Raw genomic sequence first — 21431 nt, forward strand, 5'->3', positions numbered from 1 at the left:
GAAGATATTAATGTTTTTCATTTATTTGCAATAGGTTGATGTTTCATTTTTTTATTTATCTATACATAATTTATCATAAAATGTTATTTTAATAAATAACTGAATGTTTAACTCACAAAATATGTTTATATTAATTTTAAGATAAACTTAATTACTCAAATTAAATGAGAATTTTATCGAATAATTAGAAGGTAAAGATTACAAAACTAAAGAAAAATAAAATTAGATATTTTTTATCAAACAATTAGAGTGTAATTAGAGTGTGACGAAAATTTTAAAAACAACTAAGTAATACTACCCTGATAAATTTTCAAGGTTGTATATTAATCAAACATGCATAAACACAATTATAAATATCTTATAAATAATTAAGTTGACGATTATACTAAGTAAAATGTTAAATTAGGGAAGAGAATTAAAAAATAAAAATAAAAATAAAAGAGAAGAAAATTCTAGGTCTTTTGAACATTAGTATCAGTGTAAATAATTAATGAAATACGAATTAGTGAAATAAAATAATATTGATGAAAATAATTAGTGAACTAAAATATTTGTTTGGCTGGGAATGAAATGGTAAAATATGAAAACAAATTATAAAGAAATTATAGAAGAATGAAGATAAAAGAATTAAAATTAAAAGAATAAACTATGAAATTATATCTATGGAAACATAAATATATAATATAATGTAATTTTTTATTTGATATGGGCCCACGAGCTCACACGTATGTACGTCAGACCTGAATACACTATGTGTAGTTGTGTACTATAAGATTTTAGACAAAAATAAACAAGTTAGAGAAAAATATTATTATCTATTCTTGAGATTTTTTAAAGTTATATTTAATGACTATCATGTTTGTTTTTTTTATAACTGTCGTAAAGTTATTAAAAATAAATACATTTTTGATTGGGATGACTGATGACCAACTATTGTCAAACACATATTCCAACTCAAGTTCATTAGAATATATAGCAATGAACTTCATTACAATTATTTATTTCTTTGGCCATCACTTAATTGGATGTCACTAAACTACTTTTTCTCAACCCTTTCCATTTTTATTTTATTTGTTTTCTTTTGACAAGCACTTATATTTAATGTAATTATTTTCTTATAAATGAGAGAAATATCATATTTAAATGTATGAACAAAGAACATATTGTCTCCATAAGAAGGTTTTAAAATATGTCAAATTTATTTACAGATATAAATCACAAACGGCATTAAAAAATTATGACTAGTTATGGCGTAACATTTATTTCACGTTTTTTAAACACATTGGCGTGCTTGTAACTTTCTTTTATGTTTTAGTTGAGTTCAAACTCGATTGATATTGGTTTTGATGTGATTTGTGGTTGGAATATGTTAGAATAATAGATCTACACAACTTATTTTATATTTTAACCTGTCTAAATTTCGCTTCATTTCATTGATTGAGTAAAAAATATTTATATTTAAAGTTTTAGAATGTTAGTTTCGGCCAATTTTTGTAATTTATTTTATGTTTCAAGCTATTGTGAGAATTATTGTGTGATTTAATTCATATAATTGTTTATATATTAATATTCTATTTTAAATGAGTAGTAAAATAAAGAATAAAAAAAAAGAGAATGATTGTTTAAGGCTAAGTTGAACTTGAATTTTGGTTTGAATATCTACATGAGTTTGTTCACTTATCCTCCAGTTCTATACATATTAATAGAGTGCTTAAAATCATTTTTAGTTATAAATTGAGAATTTATTTTATAAAAATATTATATTATATATATATATATATATAACTAAGTATTTTATACGTTCATAGTCTTAAAAAATATTTATAATTAAATAATAAATAAATAACACTATAAAAAAAATTATATTTATAAATTAGTTACGTTAATTCAATTCAAATATAAAATCACTTTTTTTTTGTCCCGCATAGTCGTATAAAATAGTAAAATCGAAATTATTTATAAAATCGTAAAATCTTAGTATGGTAAATTTTAAACTTTATAGTTTGCTTAGTTTAGAAGTTTGTTTAAATGAGACTCTTTAGGCTCCTCTTAGAAATTTTAAGATTGAGCTCGAAATTTTATCTTTATTTGGTACAATAGTTGGTTTGATTTTGGAATGGATACAATGCATTAATATTAAACAAACAACATATTTTAACTCAAACATAAACTTGATTAGTGCATTGATTTAAAAATTAGTCTATGAGCACGCAAATATCATAATTAAAAAAATATTTTTATATCAATAAAGCTTAAAACTTTTTGTTCCTATACAATAAGTATAATTTATTTTTTTATCCATACTTAATTTTAAAACTTTATCAAATGTATTAAATAATATATTAAATTGGAGTTATTGATTCAATTAATTCTCATGTTCTTAAAGTAGAAAATTAATCAAAAACTATGTATCAAATGTAAAATGAAATAATGTTTTATTATATGGCATCAATTACAAAATGAGTAAGTAAATTTTCCACTATTACTTATTATTCTCACTCCCAATTTTTCTGATCTATGCAACTCAAAGCCTGAAATATATTCACACAATCAATTAACAAATATAATCAATAAATATAACTAAATAAATTTGAACTTACACTTGGTAATCTATATCCATAACGGCGGCACCAATATCACCAATAGACTTGAAGGCATCATAAGAGAGTTCGATTGGATAATTACAATCAATACAATGATCAACGACCTTAACCGTCACCATTCCCGATCCCAAGCAGCCCTGGGGGATTGCAATGCACTTGACTTTGAGCATCTTCCCGCAAATGGCACCATTGTTCCATAATGAGTCACCAACAGATGCTACAAAATTCCCTTGTGTTTGGTTTTTGTAGCATGCGGATGCTATATATATATTCATCAATAAAAAGAATTTAATTAATACAGAAACATATTTTGCGATCGAGGAGACAGAGAGAAATATACTTACGAACATATACTGTGTAGAAAAACGCTTTGGCTGGTATGGCTGAACTAGAATAGACTAGGCTCAAGGCAACTACCAAAACAATGAGAGAGTAACAAATTTTGCAGTCCATTTTGATTTATTAATTTTAGTGGAGGATGAATAATATGATCCATCTTTGACCTAATTTTATAGGGAGGGTGGATGTTGAGGATTGATATTAATTTTTCTTTTCTTAAGAAAGGAACTTTATTTGTACTTTTTATAATAAACTTCATTAATTAATTTTGCATATATCTAATCTACAAAAACCTACTTTATTTGTACTTTTTATAATAATACATGGGTATCAAATTGTGTGGACATGTCTGTTAATATTTATTAAAAAATTATATATTTATCTCTCACTCTTTAATTAACTCTAAAATTACTTATTTATCCTTATCACTTTTTTATATCTATCTTTTTTATTTTATTTATTTTATTTTATTTTATTATTAAGTTTTTATTTATAAAATATAATTAATTAATTAATTTTTAATATATTTTTTAAAACTTTATTTATTTAAATAAAAATACAAAATATTATTATTTTTATATTATAATTATTAATATATAATATTATTAATTAAAATATTATGATTAGACTAATTATTATTTAATAAATAATTTTATTTATAAAATAAAATGAATCATTTAACTATTGGTTTTATGTATTTTAATATATATATATATATATATATATATAATTAATATAATAAAATATAAAATATTTATATTTTATTAAATCAAGACGCACTTTAATATTTTATATATTTTAAATTATTATAATATAAAAATAATAATATTTTGTATTTTTAATTAAATAAATAAAATAAAAAATATTAAAAATTAATTAATTAATTATATTTAATGATAAAAAACTTAATAATTAAATAAAATAAGTAAAATAAATAAAATAAGAAAGGTAAATATATAAAAATGATAGTGGTAAATATTTAATTTTGGAGTTAATTAAAGAGTGTGTTTCATTTAAAAAAAAAAATACATAATTTGTTAGACAAGACCTATATAGTGTGTACTAAAAGAGAGCCACATATTTTAGACCAATAAAAAAGTAAAAAAAAATATGATTAGTCTATTCCTTATAATTTTTGAAGTCATTAAATTTTTTTTTTTTTTTTTTTTTTTTTTTTTTTTATAACTGTCTTAATGTTATTACCATTCCTTTTTTTTATCTTCAAAAATACACTTTTAATGACCAAATATGGTCAAACACACACACTATATATATATATATATATATATATATATATATATATATATATATATATATATATATATATATATATATATATATATATATATATATATATATATCAATGACCTTCACTAAAATTATCTAGCTATTTAAATGCTCACATTGGAATTTTTTTGGTTAATATTATTTAAATAAATCAAATTCAATAAATATTTTTTCACTTGGTTTTCAGTTACATTACTTAATTAATTAAACAAGATACTTATAAAATACTCTTAAATTATTAATTTTTTATTTATTATTATATATTAATACTTTCTAAGTTTTTTTACTTAAAATAAATAAAAGTATTTAAAGAACTTCTTAATTGAATGTCACTAAACTACCTTTTCTCAACCCTTTCCATTTTTATTTTATTTATTTTTGACAACCACTTATATTTAATATAAAAAAACAAATTATAAGTGAGAAATATCATATTTAAATTTATGAACAAAACAATATTGTCTATATACAAAGTTGTTAAAATCTGTGTATATTTACTTAAGCATATAAATTATAAACGACAATAAAAAAAATCATGACAAGTTTCGTGCAACATTTATTACACGCTTTATAACCCACGTTGACATGTTTATAATTTTCTCTTATGTTTTAGTTGTAATCTATTCGTTTTGATGTGATTTGTGGTGGAAGTATTGAACTTTAATTTTGGGTTGGACTATACTAACGATGAGTTTGGACTTACTTCAATCTTGGCATGTTAATATTTGTAAGGTTAAGGAACTCAAAATAGAATTTTTTTTTTTAAAACAGTGTCTCATTATAAACTCGTATAATTGAAAAATTATTATTATGGTAAAGAAATAAACTTACAACTTTTATAAAATATAATAAATAAATATATTGGTAATTTTATATATTTAATTATGTTTATAGTATTCGGGGCAAAATCAATGTGAGATCGGTGGATCGAGACAAGTCGGGGACACAAATATCATCATCAATCAACTACCGAGGAAAAATCGGCCCAAACAGGATAATTCGGTTCGATTACCGCATAGCGAATTCAAATTGCCATCCTTAGTCACTACGTTTTTGTCCGCCCTTTCCATTTATATTTTATTTGTTTTAGACCACTTACATTAATATAAAAATATAAATTATAAGTGAGAAATATCATATTTAAATTTATGAAAAAAAATGTTATCTATATAAGAAGTTGTTAAAATATGTCATATTATTTAAACATATAAATCACAAACGTCATTAAAAAAATCACCACAATCTATTCATTTTGATGTGATTTGTGGTAGAATGTATTGAACTTTAATTTTGGACCGGACCACACTAACAGATTTTGATGTGATTTGTGGTGGGATGTATTGAATTTTAATTTTGGACTGGATTCTTTCTCCTGAAAACAGAAATGGACGAAAAGCGAGGAGGTATTCTTCAGCCATAAGAGCTTACCCAAAAAATAGCCTGAAGAATGAGTACCATCATTTTACGTCATTCCTCGATCTTAGGTCAATCAGACCTCAAAGGAGCTTTTGATCGGCATCCTACTAACCAATGAGTTTTTTTTTAGAACGCTGGGTTCCGCTGCTCCTATAGAGTGCGATTAATCCCCGCGGGTTAAGTACATAGCCTGCAAACATATTTAACATTTAACCAGGCGCAATACTTGTTGCTTGACGGGCTCGAACCCAGAATCTCATGGAGGCTTGAGGGATATTCATCTTTTGTTGTCACTAAACTAAAAGAAGGGATAAACCGATGAGTTTATTGGTCTTATGTAATGTCAACTCTTGGCATATTAATATATGTAGGGTTAATTAACTCAAAATAAAGATTTTTTTTCTTAAACGGTGTCTTGTTATAAATTCATATAATTGAAAATTTATTTTATCGCGTAATGCAAATGGCACGATCGTCACGCGAAGGGCACGATCATTCTGGACTTTTCACAGGTTTTTCCTTCGCGAGACAATCATGCCCTTCGCGTTACGCAACGGGATAATTTCGTCAGAATATTTTGAAGTGGTCATTTGCGCAACTAAATTTATGCGCCGGTCACCAGCGCATTTATTGGCCTTTTTAGGGTCATTTCGTCAAATTTTCCCAACATTATTAATAGTGTAAATGAGTTGGATGGATTGTTTACGGGTTCATCAATTATTTCGATGATACCCATACAAATTAATTAAAAAATAAGATTAAATATATATGTATATATATTAGTTTTCACATTACAATTCATTATAATTATAATATTCTAACCCAACCAAGGGAGTATAATGGTAAAAGTCAGCTTAAAAGATCAAAATGTCACGGTCCCATTTTATCTTCAAGGATTTTGAGTTAAAGCGGGACTATGCAGGTAAAGTGTTATGCAGGTACAACATATTAGGTATAAACTATAAAGATGTATAAATTGTAAGGAGGTATAAAAAAGTATAATTTATATAAAAAAGTATAATTTATATAAACTATTATTGTTTGGTTGGAAGTATAAGACATTATATAAATTATATAGGTTTATAATTTTTTGTTTGGCAGATAGTATAAAATTTAAGTATAAGAATAAAATATTTTTTTTATTTTTGTTAATTATGTTTTTAATATTATTTTTATATAACCTTTTTGATATTTTAATATTATACTAAATTTATTATAATTATTTTAAATATTACTAATATTATATCAAATAAATAAATAATAATTTAATTACGTTATTATTTTAAATTAATAATATAGAAAATTAAATATTTAGTATTATTTCATAATTTTATTTAAAATATGAATGGTAATATATATTTTTTTAAATGATTGAATTAATATATAATAATTATAATAAATAATAATAAACGTTTAACTTTTTTTTGTAAAAATAAATAAAATTAAAAATTATTTAAAATTTTAAATATTAAAATTGATAAAAATAAGTTTATTTAAAAAAAATATTAAAATTGATAAAATAAGTTTATTTAAAAATATAATATAAAATTAAATTAAAAATAATAAAAACTTAATAATTAAACTTTAATGAAAAATTAATAAAACAAATTAATGTTAATATTAAAAAAATAGAATTAAAATATATTAAAAATAAATTAAAATTTTAATACCTTCTTGTAACTAGTTTGAATAGGTACTATATTATACTTATTTCAAGGTATAATTTATACCTAAATATCACTGTATATATAAATTCAAACTAACCAAATAAGTATTATAATTTACTGTATATACAATAATACTATATATATACAGTCTTATATTTTGTACCAAACATAAACATAGCTTAACTAAGCAACTTAAATTTTATATTTTAAATTTAACAATTTTTTTTATAAACATTCGTAGATAAATTCCTAACATATTTTTATTTTTTTTATTCATTACTTGTATTTTTTTTTACTAGTAGAGGATTGCATTTTTTTTTATTGGAGTGATTTATTTTAAATTATTAGTTATATAAATTATTTAGTTTTGAAAATATAATTATTTTTATAGTGTTATTTATTTATTTATTATTATTTAATTAATTAATTTATATATATTATAAAATAATATAGATATAAAATACTTAATTATATATATATAAATAATAAAAGTTAAACTTCCTATTTAGTTATCAAATAATCGTAATTTCACAGGCTTTGTATGTAAGGATGGCAATTTAAAACCGCCCCGCGAAAACCGAACTGAATTGCCCCGTATGGGACGGTTTTTCCCCGAAACCGAACGGAGATGGGGCGGGGATGGTATTTGTGTCCCCCTCCCCGAACCGTCCCGAACCGCCCCGATCTCACCCCGATTATACCCCGAACACTATAAAACATAATTAAATATATTAAATTTCCAATATATTTATTTTTTCACTATATTTTATAATAGTTGTAAGTTTATTTCTTTATAATAATATAAAATTTCAATATATTATATTAAAAATTTGTTTATATAATTTTTTTTATTTATTTTTAATTTTTTTTAAAAGTATTTTATTAAAACGGTGCCCCGCGGGGATCCCCGAAACCGAATAAAACCGAACGGGGCGGGGATGGTATTAAAAAAATCCCCGAAATAGAAACGGTGCGGGGATGGTAAATGCATTCCCCGCCCCGAACTGCCCCATTGCCATCCCTATTTGTATGAGAACCCGAAGAGTTACAATATTATATATATTATAGTAGAAATATTTTTATTTTATTCTAAAAAAACAAACAAATTAAACCGAACCAGATGATGTTTACGGCGGCCATGTTTAATGATAAAAAAAATCCCTCTTGATCGATCCATTTGCTGGAGTTGTGAATCCTTTGTATTCATTGATCGATCGATCGATCCAGTTCCTCCTTCCGTTGTCTTCTTATCTTTTGACAACCTGATTTGTAATTCTTAGACTTCCCAAATCCAGAAACAATGCCACCGGACGACAACCAACAACACCATCTTTCCCGTCCTTATTATTATTATCATGATTTCTTCAACCCATTCCCCCATTTCTCCAAACCCATCATCCTCCCCAATCCCCATACCAAAACTCATTAATAATAATAATAATGCCTCTCATTATCTCCCTTTTCCTCATCATCCTCTTCATCGCCGCCGTCGCTCTCTTCCATTTCGCCATCGTTGGCTCTGTTAGAATGCACCGCCACCATTTTCACCGTCGTCGCTCTTCTTCTTGTTACGACTGCTACACTAATGGGTATTCCGAGGAGGAGCTACGGAGATTCCTTCCAAGGTTCTCGTACGTGGGCGGCCGCGGAGGCGGAGATGATAATTGTTTGCACGATTGCCCGATTTGCTTGGATTGCTTTAATCACGGCGATTCGGCTTGCGACCTTCCAGATTGTGGTCATATGTTTCACTCGAACTGCATCGGGAAATGGCTGACCAACGTAGCAAGTTGTCCCCTTTGCCGGGGAATTGTCTGCTTGCCTTCTGGTGCAGGCAACTGGCGAATTAACGGCGAGGAACATCCTTTTTAACATAAGCAGTTAGTGATGAAAACCCATCCAAAGTTTTGTTCAGAACTTTCAAGTTCAATTGTTTCGACAATACCCATATCCAATTTCTATTGAGGATTGAAATTGAATATCAAGATTGTGAAATGCCAATGTTCCAAGCTTGTAAGAGATGTGTTTTGGTGAAATATTGCATTTCTTTTTTATTTCATCAATAAGATTAATGTTTCAGAATGCAGGTTTCATCCCTTCTTTGGATTTCTTTCTTAATTTGATGTAGTTCCAGGAAACTGATGACTCCTTAACATGTTATTGTAAAGACAACTAGGAATGTGAATATTCATTGATGTTAAGTTGTTAGGAAATTGTCATTTTAATTACCCCACTTCAATTTAAGGCGTTTTTTTGAATGTGAAATCGGTTTTAAATCAAGGTGTCCACTTGTAATACTTAAGATTTCTCTAAATCTTATCTGCAATTTGTTTGACTATGAATTGTCAATGTATAGGAAATTGATACTTTTCTTCCTATGAAAGATCTTTGAGTGAAAGTTTGAGAATAGGTTTCTAGAAGTGTGTCAAAAGATGTGAGTAGTTTTAAGGTTTGTGTGGTTAATCAGATATACCCACTCAGGGCAGGGCATGACAGTTCAAGTAGTAAGAATTTTGTTAGTGCGGGATCCTTCTTGACTATGAATATGAATTAACGGCCTCTATCTGAAATAACTTTGAGACATTTGTGATGTTTTAGGGTAAAGAACGACGCCAATTTGGTAGGGATATGTTTGTTTTTTTCAAACGAGAATCGTGTCTTCATCTTATTTTATTGGTAGTACTTTCTAAAATTCAAGTATAGCCCTTAATCCTTACATTAATGGGATCTTTATTTCTTAGATAATAAACTCTTATTATCTTTTTTTCTTTCCTTTTTAACCAGGTTTCTGAGCCAGAGCCAGCTTTTCATGCACCAGGATCAATTCACAGTCATGAAATTCGACTTCAATTAGGTAATTTCAATATGCATATATCTAATTAATATGAGTATTTCAATAATATATTAGGTAAATGTTAAAGGATAGACTTTTCATGGTCTTTATTTCTTCGCATCTATAATGATAATAGAAAAAGAAGGATGATGGCAACTTCCAAATAAACTAGTTTTCCATGGAGAATAAGTCAGCTTACCAGGTCAGTCAATGCTTAATAACAATCTTAATTAGGTACTGAAAATTCAAACGATGTGACATCAAAATGAACTATTTCTGTGTATTTATAAACAGGAGATGATAATATGCAAACCACCAAACCTAAAGAACAAAATGGAAATGCCTAAGCTTTCTGGGTTGATTGAGATCTTGAAGGAGACCATCAAAATTCTCCATTCCAAAAATGGAAAGCTCATAGCCAAAATAACTTCAATCTACATCATCATTGTCTCTCTCGCCACGATTTCCTACATCAACCTATCTTCTTTCTTGCAACACGACCTTCTTGCAAAGGAAACCTTTCTGATTCTCAATTCCCCAACACCCCCAAGTTATACTGAAGTGTATGCAGCTGTCAAACCAGATCTTGTGCTCATCCTTGGCTTGAGTTTGTTTCTCAACCTTTTCACCATCTTTCTCTATGTATTCACCATGACTGCAACAATCTTGGCATCAGCTGAAACCTACTCATCCGAAAAAGCCACCATTTCCTTCAAGGAACTGATGATGAAGGTGAAATCATCAATTAAAAGACCAATAATCACTTTACTCTATATATATCTCATTGGCATAGGTTTATCTGTTATAGTATTATTTTTTCTTGGAAGTTTAGCTTTTCTTATCGAAAATAGATCTGTTATATTACCCACAGCCGTTGTTGTTGGGATTCTTGCTAGCATCTTGTGGCTGTACTTGTATGTTGTGTTTCAATTGGGTATGACAGTGTCTATTATTGAAGAAGGGATTTGTGGGATTCAAGCAATTGCTAAAGCTGGAAGAATTGTGAAAGGGAAGAGGTTGTATGGTTTTGTGTTTAACCTTGTGGTTCAAATGGCTAATTTGATCGCAGTAATTCCGTTCATGAAGATGAACACGAATGGAAATCAGTCTATGGTTTATAAAGGGATTGCTCTTGTGATTCTATCGAGTTTCAGTGGGATATTGGCGATGTTTTTCCATATGTTCTATACGGTACTGTATTTTCAGTGCAATAAGATTCATGGCAAATCGGAGACTGGATTGATGGGAGTTTATGAATATGTTAAACTTCCTTATGGTGAAGTAGCCGTTGATCAGGATCTTCCTTGATGAATATCTCACGAATGTACTATATGGTTCTTGCTTTCTAATAATGGGACTGGTTGGACTTGTACCAGTTTCCTTGGGATTTTTTTTTTTTTGGAGGGGCAAGAAGTTTGATGTATGATTTTTGTTTCATGATGTGTTATTGGGAATGGTATTGCATTATTTTGTACAATTGTTTTGAAAAAATAAATGTTTGATATCAACTCTTATTTTGTATTGTTACAGTGGTTATATATCTTATTCAAGTTCAATTGTTTTAAAAAAAATGAGCATTATTAAGCAACTCAGGAATGATTTTGTAAAAGGGAAGACGATGGATCTTTTTTTTTTTTTGTTATCTAATGGTGTTAACTGCTAATATGATCATATAGAAACTTGTCAATGTTTATATGGAACACCATTAGATAGCTTATGTATGAAAATGAAACTTTAGATTAAATCTAATTTTGAAAAATAAGAATACCCTTCATCTTCTATTTACTCAAGAAAACAACTCATTATATGAAGGCAAAAGATTATTCCCATAAAGTGGAGTTGTATTAATTGTTATGTTAAGGTTACCAAAATGTCAAAATCAATTATTTTTTTTAATGGTGTATGGATGTGCGGCTGGTGCTTAACTTCGTTAGAAAAAAGTTGCAGCATGGGTTCGCATTTTAAGACGGTCTCTTAAGTATTTTGAAAATTTGTTCATTCGACTATATCCGATTCATAACTAGAGAGGTTTTTTTTTCCTCTATTAATCGGGATAAAACTCGGGAAATCAAAAATGCCAAAACAGGAATAAGACTAGATATAATATGATCAGCCTTAAATAATTACAATTTATTTTTGAAAATTGTAAAATAAACATGATTTCTCACTTTAATTTAAGACAATTTTTTTGAAAAATCAAATAAAAAATATTTGGATTCAGAAATAGTTGGTGTTAGATAAGAGTAACTAGGGGTAAAGTATCAAAATGATGATGATGGTAATAGTACACATCTTAAGTATCTCATATAAAAGACTTATATTATAATGAGAAGTTATCATTTAAGGTATGATATTTGATTCCTATTGATGTCACCTTACTTAAAATGTTAATATTCATAGAATATTAGATTACAAGTTGTGTGAAAATTGGTTTAGATGGTCTAATTATAGAATGACTAAATTTTTTATAGTGATATCCTCACTCTAACATAAAAACAGTTTTAGAAAAAAATGAATTTGAAATCTTTATTTTCTTAGCCAAAACTTCTATCACTTAAATTAGACTATAACATAATTTTTTTTAGGGTTTATATCAAAAATAGAAAATAATTAGCGAGTTTTGAATTCTTTTTATAAGCAAAGAAATTAGTTGAAAATGTTAGGATAAGTATGGATGAGATGCAGTGAGAATAAAACATATACAATTTTCAACATCTTAAGAAACAATCCAGATCTTTTCATATGATTTTTTTTTGGTTTGTTTTTGCAATATGTTTTTTTTTTGTTCCTTTAAAAGTTGTGGACCTAATTAATCCTGTATTCAACATGTTGTTGTTTATGGTGACCAAATGCATGTATTTGTGAGAAAGAATACCCCTCAATTAGTTAATAAAAAAAAGTGTCAAATTCTTGAATAAAAATGAAACTAATTTAGTCTAGATACACCTTATTTTCAAATATTTTTTATCCATTTTTTAACAGAAAAATTTGTCAATGTCCAAAAAGTATATATATATATATATATATATATATATATATATATATATATATATATATATATATATATATATATATATTAATTCAACCTCATTCTATTTAATATTGCCAAAATTATACATTTCTTTTAAAACACCCATATTCATTGGGTTTAAACAAAGAATAAATGATAAAAAAAAATCTTATTCTATTATTAATTTAAATAGGATATCATTCTTAATTATACTTTATTATATAATTATTACAATTAATTTTGTTCAAACTTAACTTCAATTCACTTTTAAATATTTCTAAATAAAATCATTATAATTTATTTTATGAGAAAGATGTAAAAATACAATAAATAAATATATATATATATATATATATATATATATATATATATATATATTTCTTTCATTCATGGTCATAACAAATTTTAAAAAAGTTGGCTTAAATATATATTTTTTTTATTTTTATTTTTATTTTGAAAAATGATTTACGCCATTAATTGAAAGACTTATAAAAAGGGTAAAAGAAATACGAGAACTGAAATTGAGTTTACAACAATTTGCTAAAAGTCAACACACGATGGTCACGAGGAATCCACAGTTGGCCTAAGAAACGCACACAGACATTAGATCAAAGTACAAAATTGAATAAAGAATGAAATTAGTAATCAATCAACTAAAACAAGACGATAATGGTTGATTTTCTCGGACTCGTCTTTCTTGTCTTTGCCATTGTTCTTTCTTTTCTTTTTTCTTATCACCCTTAAGTCATTTTGGGATATATTTTCGGATAGAGTTTCGGCTTCTTCGTCTTCGCTAGTTTCTCTTGTTATTTTTTTCCTTTTGAGCTTGAGTTTGAAAATGAACGTATGAGTTGTTTCCTTACGGTAATTTCTTTGACAACGTTGCGAAAAATGATAAAAAAATTATAAAAATTTGACAAATAAATTATAAGATAAATAATATATATATATATATTAATTATTTGCTAAGTATTATATATATATATATATTATCTTTCTAATTCAATTTCTAAATCCTTATTAGGAAGAAAATATGTTATTTAAGATTAAATTATTATTTTTAAAATATAAAATATATTGAGACTTAGAAGTTGTTTGGGTATTTGGAAAAATCCAGTTGTTTGATGGAATTAGTAAAAAAATAATTTTTTTTAATTTTTATTCTTAATACACCCTTATATATATATATATATATATATATATATATATATATATATATATATATATATATATATATATATATATATATATATATATATATATATATATATATATATATATATATATATATATATATATATATATTTTTCTTTTAAATGAAATAATGAAATTTTAAAATATTATAAAATAAATAATAAAAAACTTACCTATATTAATATTAACTTTTATTAATAAAAAAAATTAAATAAATACTAATTTTATAAAGAGGAGTGATAAGGGATATAATTTGGGAGAAGGGAGGAGAAGAGAATTAATGATTTATTTTTATTTAATATAATTTATTTTAAATAAAATAATTTCTTAATTTAATATATATTAAAATTAAATTTTATAATTTATAAAATAAACATTATATATATATATTAATATAAAATAAAATAATATATATATAAGTAGACGATAATTTTGATATTTGAATTAATAAAATGATTGATTAGATATTTAAAATATAAGAGTTGTTTTGAGATAAAAGTTTTATTTTATTATAATAATAAAAAAAAATCAAATATAAGTACTTTTGTTATGAATATTAGAATATTTATTTAAAATTATTATTTAGAGTTAGTTTATACTAAATAAAAAATTGAATAAATTTGTTAATAAATAATTAATTTAGATAAGATATATTTATAAATTAATTAATATTTTTTATATAATTTTATTTTTTAGTATAATTAATTATTTATTTAAAATTTAAATGGTATATTAGATAATATAATAGATTATAGTTTATTATTTATATTGTGAATTTACTTTTATTTAATATAATTAATATAAAATAATTATATTAGATAATGAATTTTTTAATTTAATTTATATAAAAATAAATTTTATAATATAATAAAATAAATATTAGATATATATCTATAATTTAGTTAAGAAAATTATTAATTAAATAAGTAAGATAATTATTGAATTTTGAGATAAAAATTGAGTTTTCATAAGTTAAAATAAAAAAGGCTTTAAATATAATAAATAAATAATATTATTTTGTTTTTGTTTGTTTGTATGATATAAATTATTTATATTTACACGTTTTAATAGTCTTCTCACATTTGTGGATAAGAAGCCTAGAAGAAGTGGGGGCCACTAAAAGACCTTTAACTGCCGACTAATCTTTCTTGGATGACGTGCATTATTAACGGCCATATTAAACTATTCGTTACCCTCACCGTTGAAATGGTGACGTGGCTAGATCATAGACCTCTGTTTAAATGGTCATGTTTCTTTTCTGCAACGGAAACAAACCACGTGCCCCTTTCACACTGCAAGCACGTGACATGTTCCACAAGGTAAAATTAACCCTGTTTCAGGCTATCTTTAAAATAAATTTTTAACTTATTTTAATGGTTAGTATGGTTTGATTAAGATTATTTCTTCCAGTTTATTTATTTATTATATTTGTAATAATTTTTAATATTTAATAATATATATATTTATATTTAATATTAATCATTTTAATAATTTATTTTATAAACTATTAATATATAACTCTCTATTTCATTATATATTGATAAACTTAATTTTTTTATTATTGATTATTTAAATTTTTTATTAACTAAATTTTAAATATTAAAAAATTACTAAATTAAAAAATAAATTAATTAAACAAGTAAATAAAAATTAATTATTTTTATATATATTATTTTTAATTGTTAATTTAAATTTATTATTAAATTTATTCATTATAAAAAAAATTAATCATATATATATATATAATATTGTTAAAAAATATTAATAGATTAAATTTTAAATAAATATATAAAATTATAATTAATTATTTATAAAAATAATATAATATTATATTATTTTAAATAACAAATATAAATAAAGTGAATATATATTTATATTTAAATTTGTGTATTTAGATAAATATTTTTTTATAAAAAATAAAAAAATATATACATTTAAATTTTATTATAATAAGTTTTTATAAATAATTAGATTAATAATAAAAGAAAATTATATAAATAAAAATTTAAAAGAATAAAATTTAAAAAAATATTATATTGAATAAATAAATGAAGATTAAAAAATGTGATGAGGCAAAAAAAAAAAACTTTAAAATTATAAATTTAAACATAATATATATATAAAGGATGGAGAGAGCAAAATTGGCTTAAACTAAAATATGTTTTATTATAAAAAAATTATTATTAATTTATTACTTAAAATTAATGTAATATATTATTAAGTAGAGGTAGATAAACTACATTATTTTTAAGTTGAATGAAACTAAGCATAAAATCATTAAATCAATTTTAAAAAAGAATTTATTTGGGTTTAAAAAAATTATATTGGAGGACACAGTTTATAGTATATTTTTAAAAAGTATTTTTTTTATGATAAAATTATATTTGCATATTTATATATAATTAAATATATTAAAATTTTATATTATTATAAAAATATACTTAAAACTCTGTTATATTTATTTATTTTATTATTGTCAACCACGATACAAATGACATTCTTATCATATTTCCGATAAAAAAAAATCAATATAATTAAAACAATTCAAATTGAAAATGCTAAGCAAATTATAGTTATGATCCAATTTACCAAATATGAATGCATCCAATTTTTCTTTCCTTTCTTCAATTTTAGGAAAGGAGATTCCAGAAATAATAAATTATCCTATATTATCATTTCCTACTACTATATTAGATTAGACATAGATAAATATTGAATTTATTTAATTAATAATATTTTTAATCAAATTATAACTAGTTATGTCATTTATAAAGTAGTTAATTTATTTTGAAAAATATATACAATTATTATTTAGTATAAAATGTTATAGTTTAAGCTAGGTTTGTTATGGGTAGGTGTAGGAAAAATTACCGATATTAAAGGTATATCGGAGATACCGTACCGCAATATATCGAAAATAATGATTTTTAAGGTATACCGAAAAAAAGTAAGGTATGATACCGATACTGAAATTATTGGCAAGGTAAATGTATGAGATTTTTAAAATGTTGGTATATCGAGATATACCGAAATATCGAAATAGTATTTATAAGTTAATATATATATATATATATATATATAAATATAAATATATATAATACTTATAAAGAAATATTTAAAAAGATTTGATGCTAATTTAATTATAGAAATATAATTTTTGAATAATATCAAAATATAATTATACTGAAATATTATTTAATATATGCAATCTCTACCTTACCAATAATGGTAAGATTGATTTTTTTTAAGTTAATTTGTTTTTAAGTATCAAATGTACTATAATACTGATACCGTACCGAAATCAAGGTAAGGTAAATGTATGATTTTTTTGTATACCGAAATCAAGGTATATCGAAATTAATGTATGCCGAAATCAAGGTAAGGTAAAATTACTGCTTTTAATAATGATAGTTCGAGAAGGATTAGAAGCATTGTCAACAGTAATTGTTACAACTTTATTCTCAATACCCCACTCTTTCATACATTTGAAAATAGCATCAGAAATCTGAAGACCCCCTCTTGGTGGTGGAATATTTGCAAAACTTAGAACCCTTTTTTGTAACTTCCAAGAAAAATCAATCCAATGGCCTGTAATAACCATGTATTCAATTTTTTGATTTCCAACAATCAGTTGTCAAACTGATTGTATGAACACTTTCCAAAAGTTTTTTCAACTTATTTTTTTCAATCTCAAAAATCTTAACGCAATCTGCCTTGCATGTAACTCTACTAATTTTTTTCCATTCCGGCATCCCTCGTTTCATAATCAAATTAAATCCTTCCTCATCTAAAATGGTGAATGGATGTTCATGCATCATAACCCAATTAGCAGCTGCCTCTCTTATTTGTTCCATATCAAATTTTCCAGTATGTAAATAAGGGAGAGAATTTGAACCTGAGTCACTTGGCAAATAGTTTAGCTTCATTTGTCGTTCGGCTTCTCTCAAATTTATCTTCTTTTTTATGCAGTTTGTACTGTGTCGCAAAAGACTTGTTGTAGACCCTTTGCATATTGATAAAAAAGAAGAGCAATGCTTGCACTTTGCCTTATTACTTCCATCCGCCACTGTAACAGATTCAAAATCATTCCAAACACTTGAAGTTTTTCTTTTTTTATTGATACGGAAACCTTCTTTCTCATGTTCTTCTGGATCTTGATTTTTTTGTGATTCTTCCCCAGCATGCGAAACAATTGTTTCATCTTGTTGAAGTTCATCACCAATTTCATTGCTCTCAATCTCATCTACAACTGCTACACCATCTACGGACATAATTGATCTAAAAGCCACCAAAAAATTCATAATATATGATGAGTTAGAATTATATCATATGACAAGGACGTAATGTAAAAACATATTTTCTAACTGTAAATATAAACGAAGCAGCATGAGAGATTACCTGTTGAAAGATCGAATATCTGTAAAAGGAACCTCACGAATGGTGTAAAGATTCTTATCTGCGTAATATTAGAAAATTTCATTAAATGCAGTATTACAGACCTTTGATTTGGGACAGTATTACAGTATTACAGTATTACAGAAGTGGTCTTTAGGGATTTAGGTATTACAGAGTACAGACTTAAATGCAGTATTACAGTATTCATATTAGCAAGATTCCTAAATGCAGATATTAAATTGAAGAGAATTTAGTTCTTTGTTGACAGATCAGAAGTATAACATATCGAATCTATGCAAGATCGAAAGAGAATAAAAAAGAAATTGAAATGAAAATAAAAAAGGGGAAAACGATGAAAATCTTTCGGTGCTTTGCATTGAGCTCCTTGGTGACGTTTGCTTTCTCGTTTGATGAAAACCTAGTTCTTTGTTGGCGGCTGTCCGAATGAACTATGGAGGAGAAGAGGTTAGGGATTTTGGAGGAGAAAAGTTAGGGTTAGGGATTTTAAACTTTGGAGGAGAACTGGAGAAGAATGAATAGGGAGGGTGCCCGTTAGGGATTTAGCCATTTAGGGTATAAATTTATATTTTATATTTTAATACTCATATTTTATATTTAATTAAAGTATTACAATTTTTTATATTATAAAATATAAAATATAAAATATAAAATATAAAATATAAAATATAAAATATAAAATATAAAATATAAAATATAAAATATAAAATATAAAATATAAAATATAAAATATAAAATATAAAATATAAAATATAAAATATAAAATATAAAATATAAATTAAAAAATATATATATAATATAAAATATAAATTAAATATAAATTATATTAATATAAATTATATATATTCGAGTAGCTCGTCGAGTACTCGAGCCGAGTATATAACTACTCGAACTCGGCTCGATTATATAACGAGTCGAGCTCGAGTTTGACCGAGCTCGAGTCGAGCTTTGACCGAGCTACTCGCGAGCAGCTCACGAGCAGTTCGTCTCATTTTCAGCCCTAAGTACACCTACCTGCATTTAAGCTTAAAAATAATTAATATAAAAAATACATGTTATAACAAATAACTAAAATTTAACTTACTTTAAGGTTTAAGGGTAGATACGGACAAAAACAAATTCAACCTATTTTTTTATTAAATATTATTAAATATAATTAAATTATTTGGGTACAAATATAACAAGAATTTATTGACTTATTTATAGAAAGAATCTATTAATTTATTTATATATTACAATATATTATTAATATTATAAATTCATTTTTTCTCTATATTATATATAATATATACTAACCTTTTTTTATCTCTTCATAATATATAAAAAATATACACTAACATTTTTTTTTATCTTTTATTATATATAATATATTAATATTTCAATATTTCAATATTATATACAATATAATATTGTTTAAGTATTTTTCTATATAGATCTATGATCAATATATATTAAAAATATTTTTCTATATAGATCTATGAACACTATTAATATATATTATAGTGTTTTTCCATATAGATCTATGAACAATTAATATATATAATAGTGTTTTTCCATATAGATCTATGAACGATCTATATAAGCATAAATTTCTCATAATACAAAAAAAATCAAAGTTATTTAAAAGTATAAGCAATAACTATAGTAGAAATAAAAATATTTTTTAATTTACCTGTAGGTTTTTTGTGAATGAATGAGAGAAATAGTGTAGATGAGAGATAACATAAAAAAATGTATTAACCTATGAGTGAAAGTAATGATGAAGACGAAAGAAGAAGAAATGATGAAGAAGGAAAAAGAAGAAGAAATGGTGAAGATAAAGGAAGAACAAGAAGAAAGAAGAAATGGTAAAAATGAGGAGGAAGAAGAAAAAACGATGAAGACGAAAGAAAGAAGAAGAAAAAGAGATGAAGAGTCACTTATGATTGATATATTAGAAATTTGGGTTTTGTTTTATGACAATATAATATAATAATGTGGATTATGGGCCTTCTATATGGTCTTTGAAAATAGAGATTTTTTTTTTTAAAATTTTAAGTTTTTTTATATTAAATAAATAAATAAATATATTATATATTATCATGCTCGAAAAAGCTCGACAAGCCGTCGAGCAAGCATTATATGAGCTCGAGTTCGGCTCGAATATTAAACGAGCCGGCTCGAGCTCGGCTCGAACTCGATCAAAGTTAAGCTCAAGCCGAACTTTGATCGAGCGGCTCGCGAGCAGCTCACGAGCGACTTGACTCATTTGCAGCCCTAGTTAGTATTGCATTATTAATATATGTAAAGTACTCACTGGACCACCATTATTATATATATCTTCAATAAGAACATAATTGTATCAAATTGAAAGCATATAGACAGCTGCATTACAACTGTGAATTTGGTGGGAGGTGTTAAATAATGTTGCTTTTTTAAGGTTGAATATAAATGTGATCTGGTATGGATATACATTTTAGTCTTTCTTTTTTTTCTTTTTCAATTTAAAATTATTAACTTTGGTGAATTGATCATTCATGTTGAAAATGCCTTTTCAAAATAAATAAAATTTGACAATCTCATCATGATGTTATGTTCATTATATTTTCTTATAATTTATGATACAATCAGAATATATGAATTGGGATTTTCTCATAATTTTTCTAACAATTTTTTATAGTCAATTAGGG

General features: G+C 24.7%; 3 protein-coding genes across 3 annotated transcripts; 2 read left to right on the top strand and 1 right to left on the bottom strand.

Moving 5' to 3' along the window:
• Positions 1 to 2524: 2524 nt before the first annotated feature.
• Positions 2525 to 3056, bottom strand: LOC124929872 (putative EG45-like domain containing protein 1). Its single transcript, XM_047470256.1, has 3 exons — positions 2948 to 3056; positions 2601 to 2862; positions 2525 to 2531 (listed from the first exon to the last, which is right to left on the bottom strand). Exons 1-3 carry the CDS (start codon positions 3054 to 3056, stop codon positions 2525 to 2527), a joined length of 378 nt encoding a protein of 125 aa, XP_047326212.1.
• Positions 3057 to 8450: 5394 nt separating this feature from the next.
• On the top strand, positions 8451 to 9386 carry LOC124932975 (RING-H2 finger protein ATL14-like). The gene has a single exon (XM_047473696.1). The coding sequence runs from the start codon at positions 8753 to 8755 to the stop codon at positions 9182 to 9184; it is 432 nt and encodes a 143-aa protein (XP_047329652.1). The 5' UTR covers positions 8451 to 8752; the 3' UTR covers positions 9185 to 9386.
• A 730-nt stretch (positions 9387 to 10116) lies between these two features.
• Positions 10117 to 11542, top strand: LOC124931357. Its single transcript, XM_047471805.1, has 3 exons — positions 10117 to 10166; positions 10282 to 10347; positions 10440 to 11542. Exons 2-3 carry the CDS (start codon positions 10324 to 10326, stop codon positions 11451 to 11453), a joined length of 1038 nt encoding a protein of 345 aa, XP_047327761.1. The 5' UTR covers positions 10117 to 10166; positions 10282 to 10323; the 3' UTR covers positions 11454 to 11542.
• Positions 11543 to 21431: the final 9889 nt, after the last annotated feature.

This window comes from Impatiens glandulifera, chromosome 3 (assembly GCF_907164915.1).
Source record: "Impatiens glandulifera chromosome 3, dImpGla2.1, whole genome shotgun sequence".
Lineage (NCBI taxonomy): Eukaryota > Viridiplantae > Streptophyta > Magnoliopsida > Ericales > Balsaminaceae > Impatiens > Impatiens glandulifera.

What these genes read in the sequence shown, in the direction of transcription:
- LOC124929872 (XM_047470256.1), bottom strand. Translation starts at nt 3,056, where the DNA reads ATGGACTGCAAAATTTGTTACTCTCTCATTGTTTTGGTAGTTGCCTTG. An exon ending in TTTCTACACAGTATATGTTC is followed by an intron (nt 2,863 to 2,947) that starts GTAAGTATATTT and finishes ATATATATATAG; the next exon opens with CATCCGCATGCTACAAAAAC.
- LOC124932975 (XM_047473696.1), top strand. Translation starts at nt 8,753, where the DNA reads ATGCCTCTCATTATCTCCCTTTTCCTCATCATCCTCTTCATCGCCGCC.
- LOC124931357 (XM_047471805.1), top strand. Translation starts at nt 10,324, where the DNA reads ATGGAGAATAAGTCAGCTTACCAG. An exon ending in AGAATAAGTCAGCTTACCAG is followed by an intron (nt 10,348 to 10,439) that starts GTCAGTCAATGC and finishes ATTTATAAACAG; the next exon opens with GAGATGATAATATGCAAACC.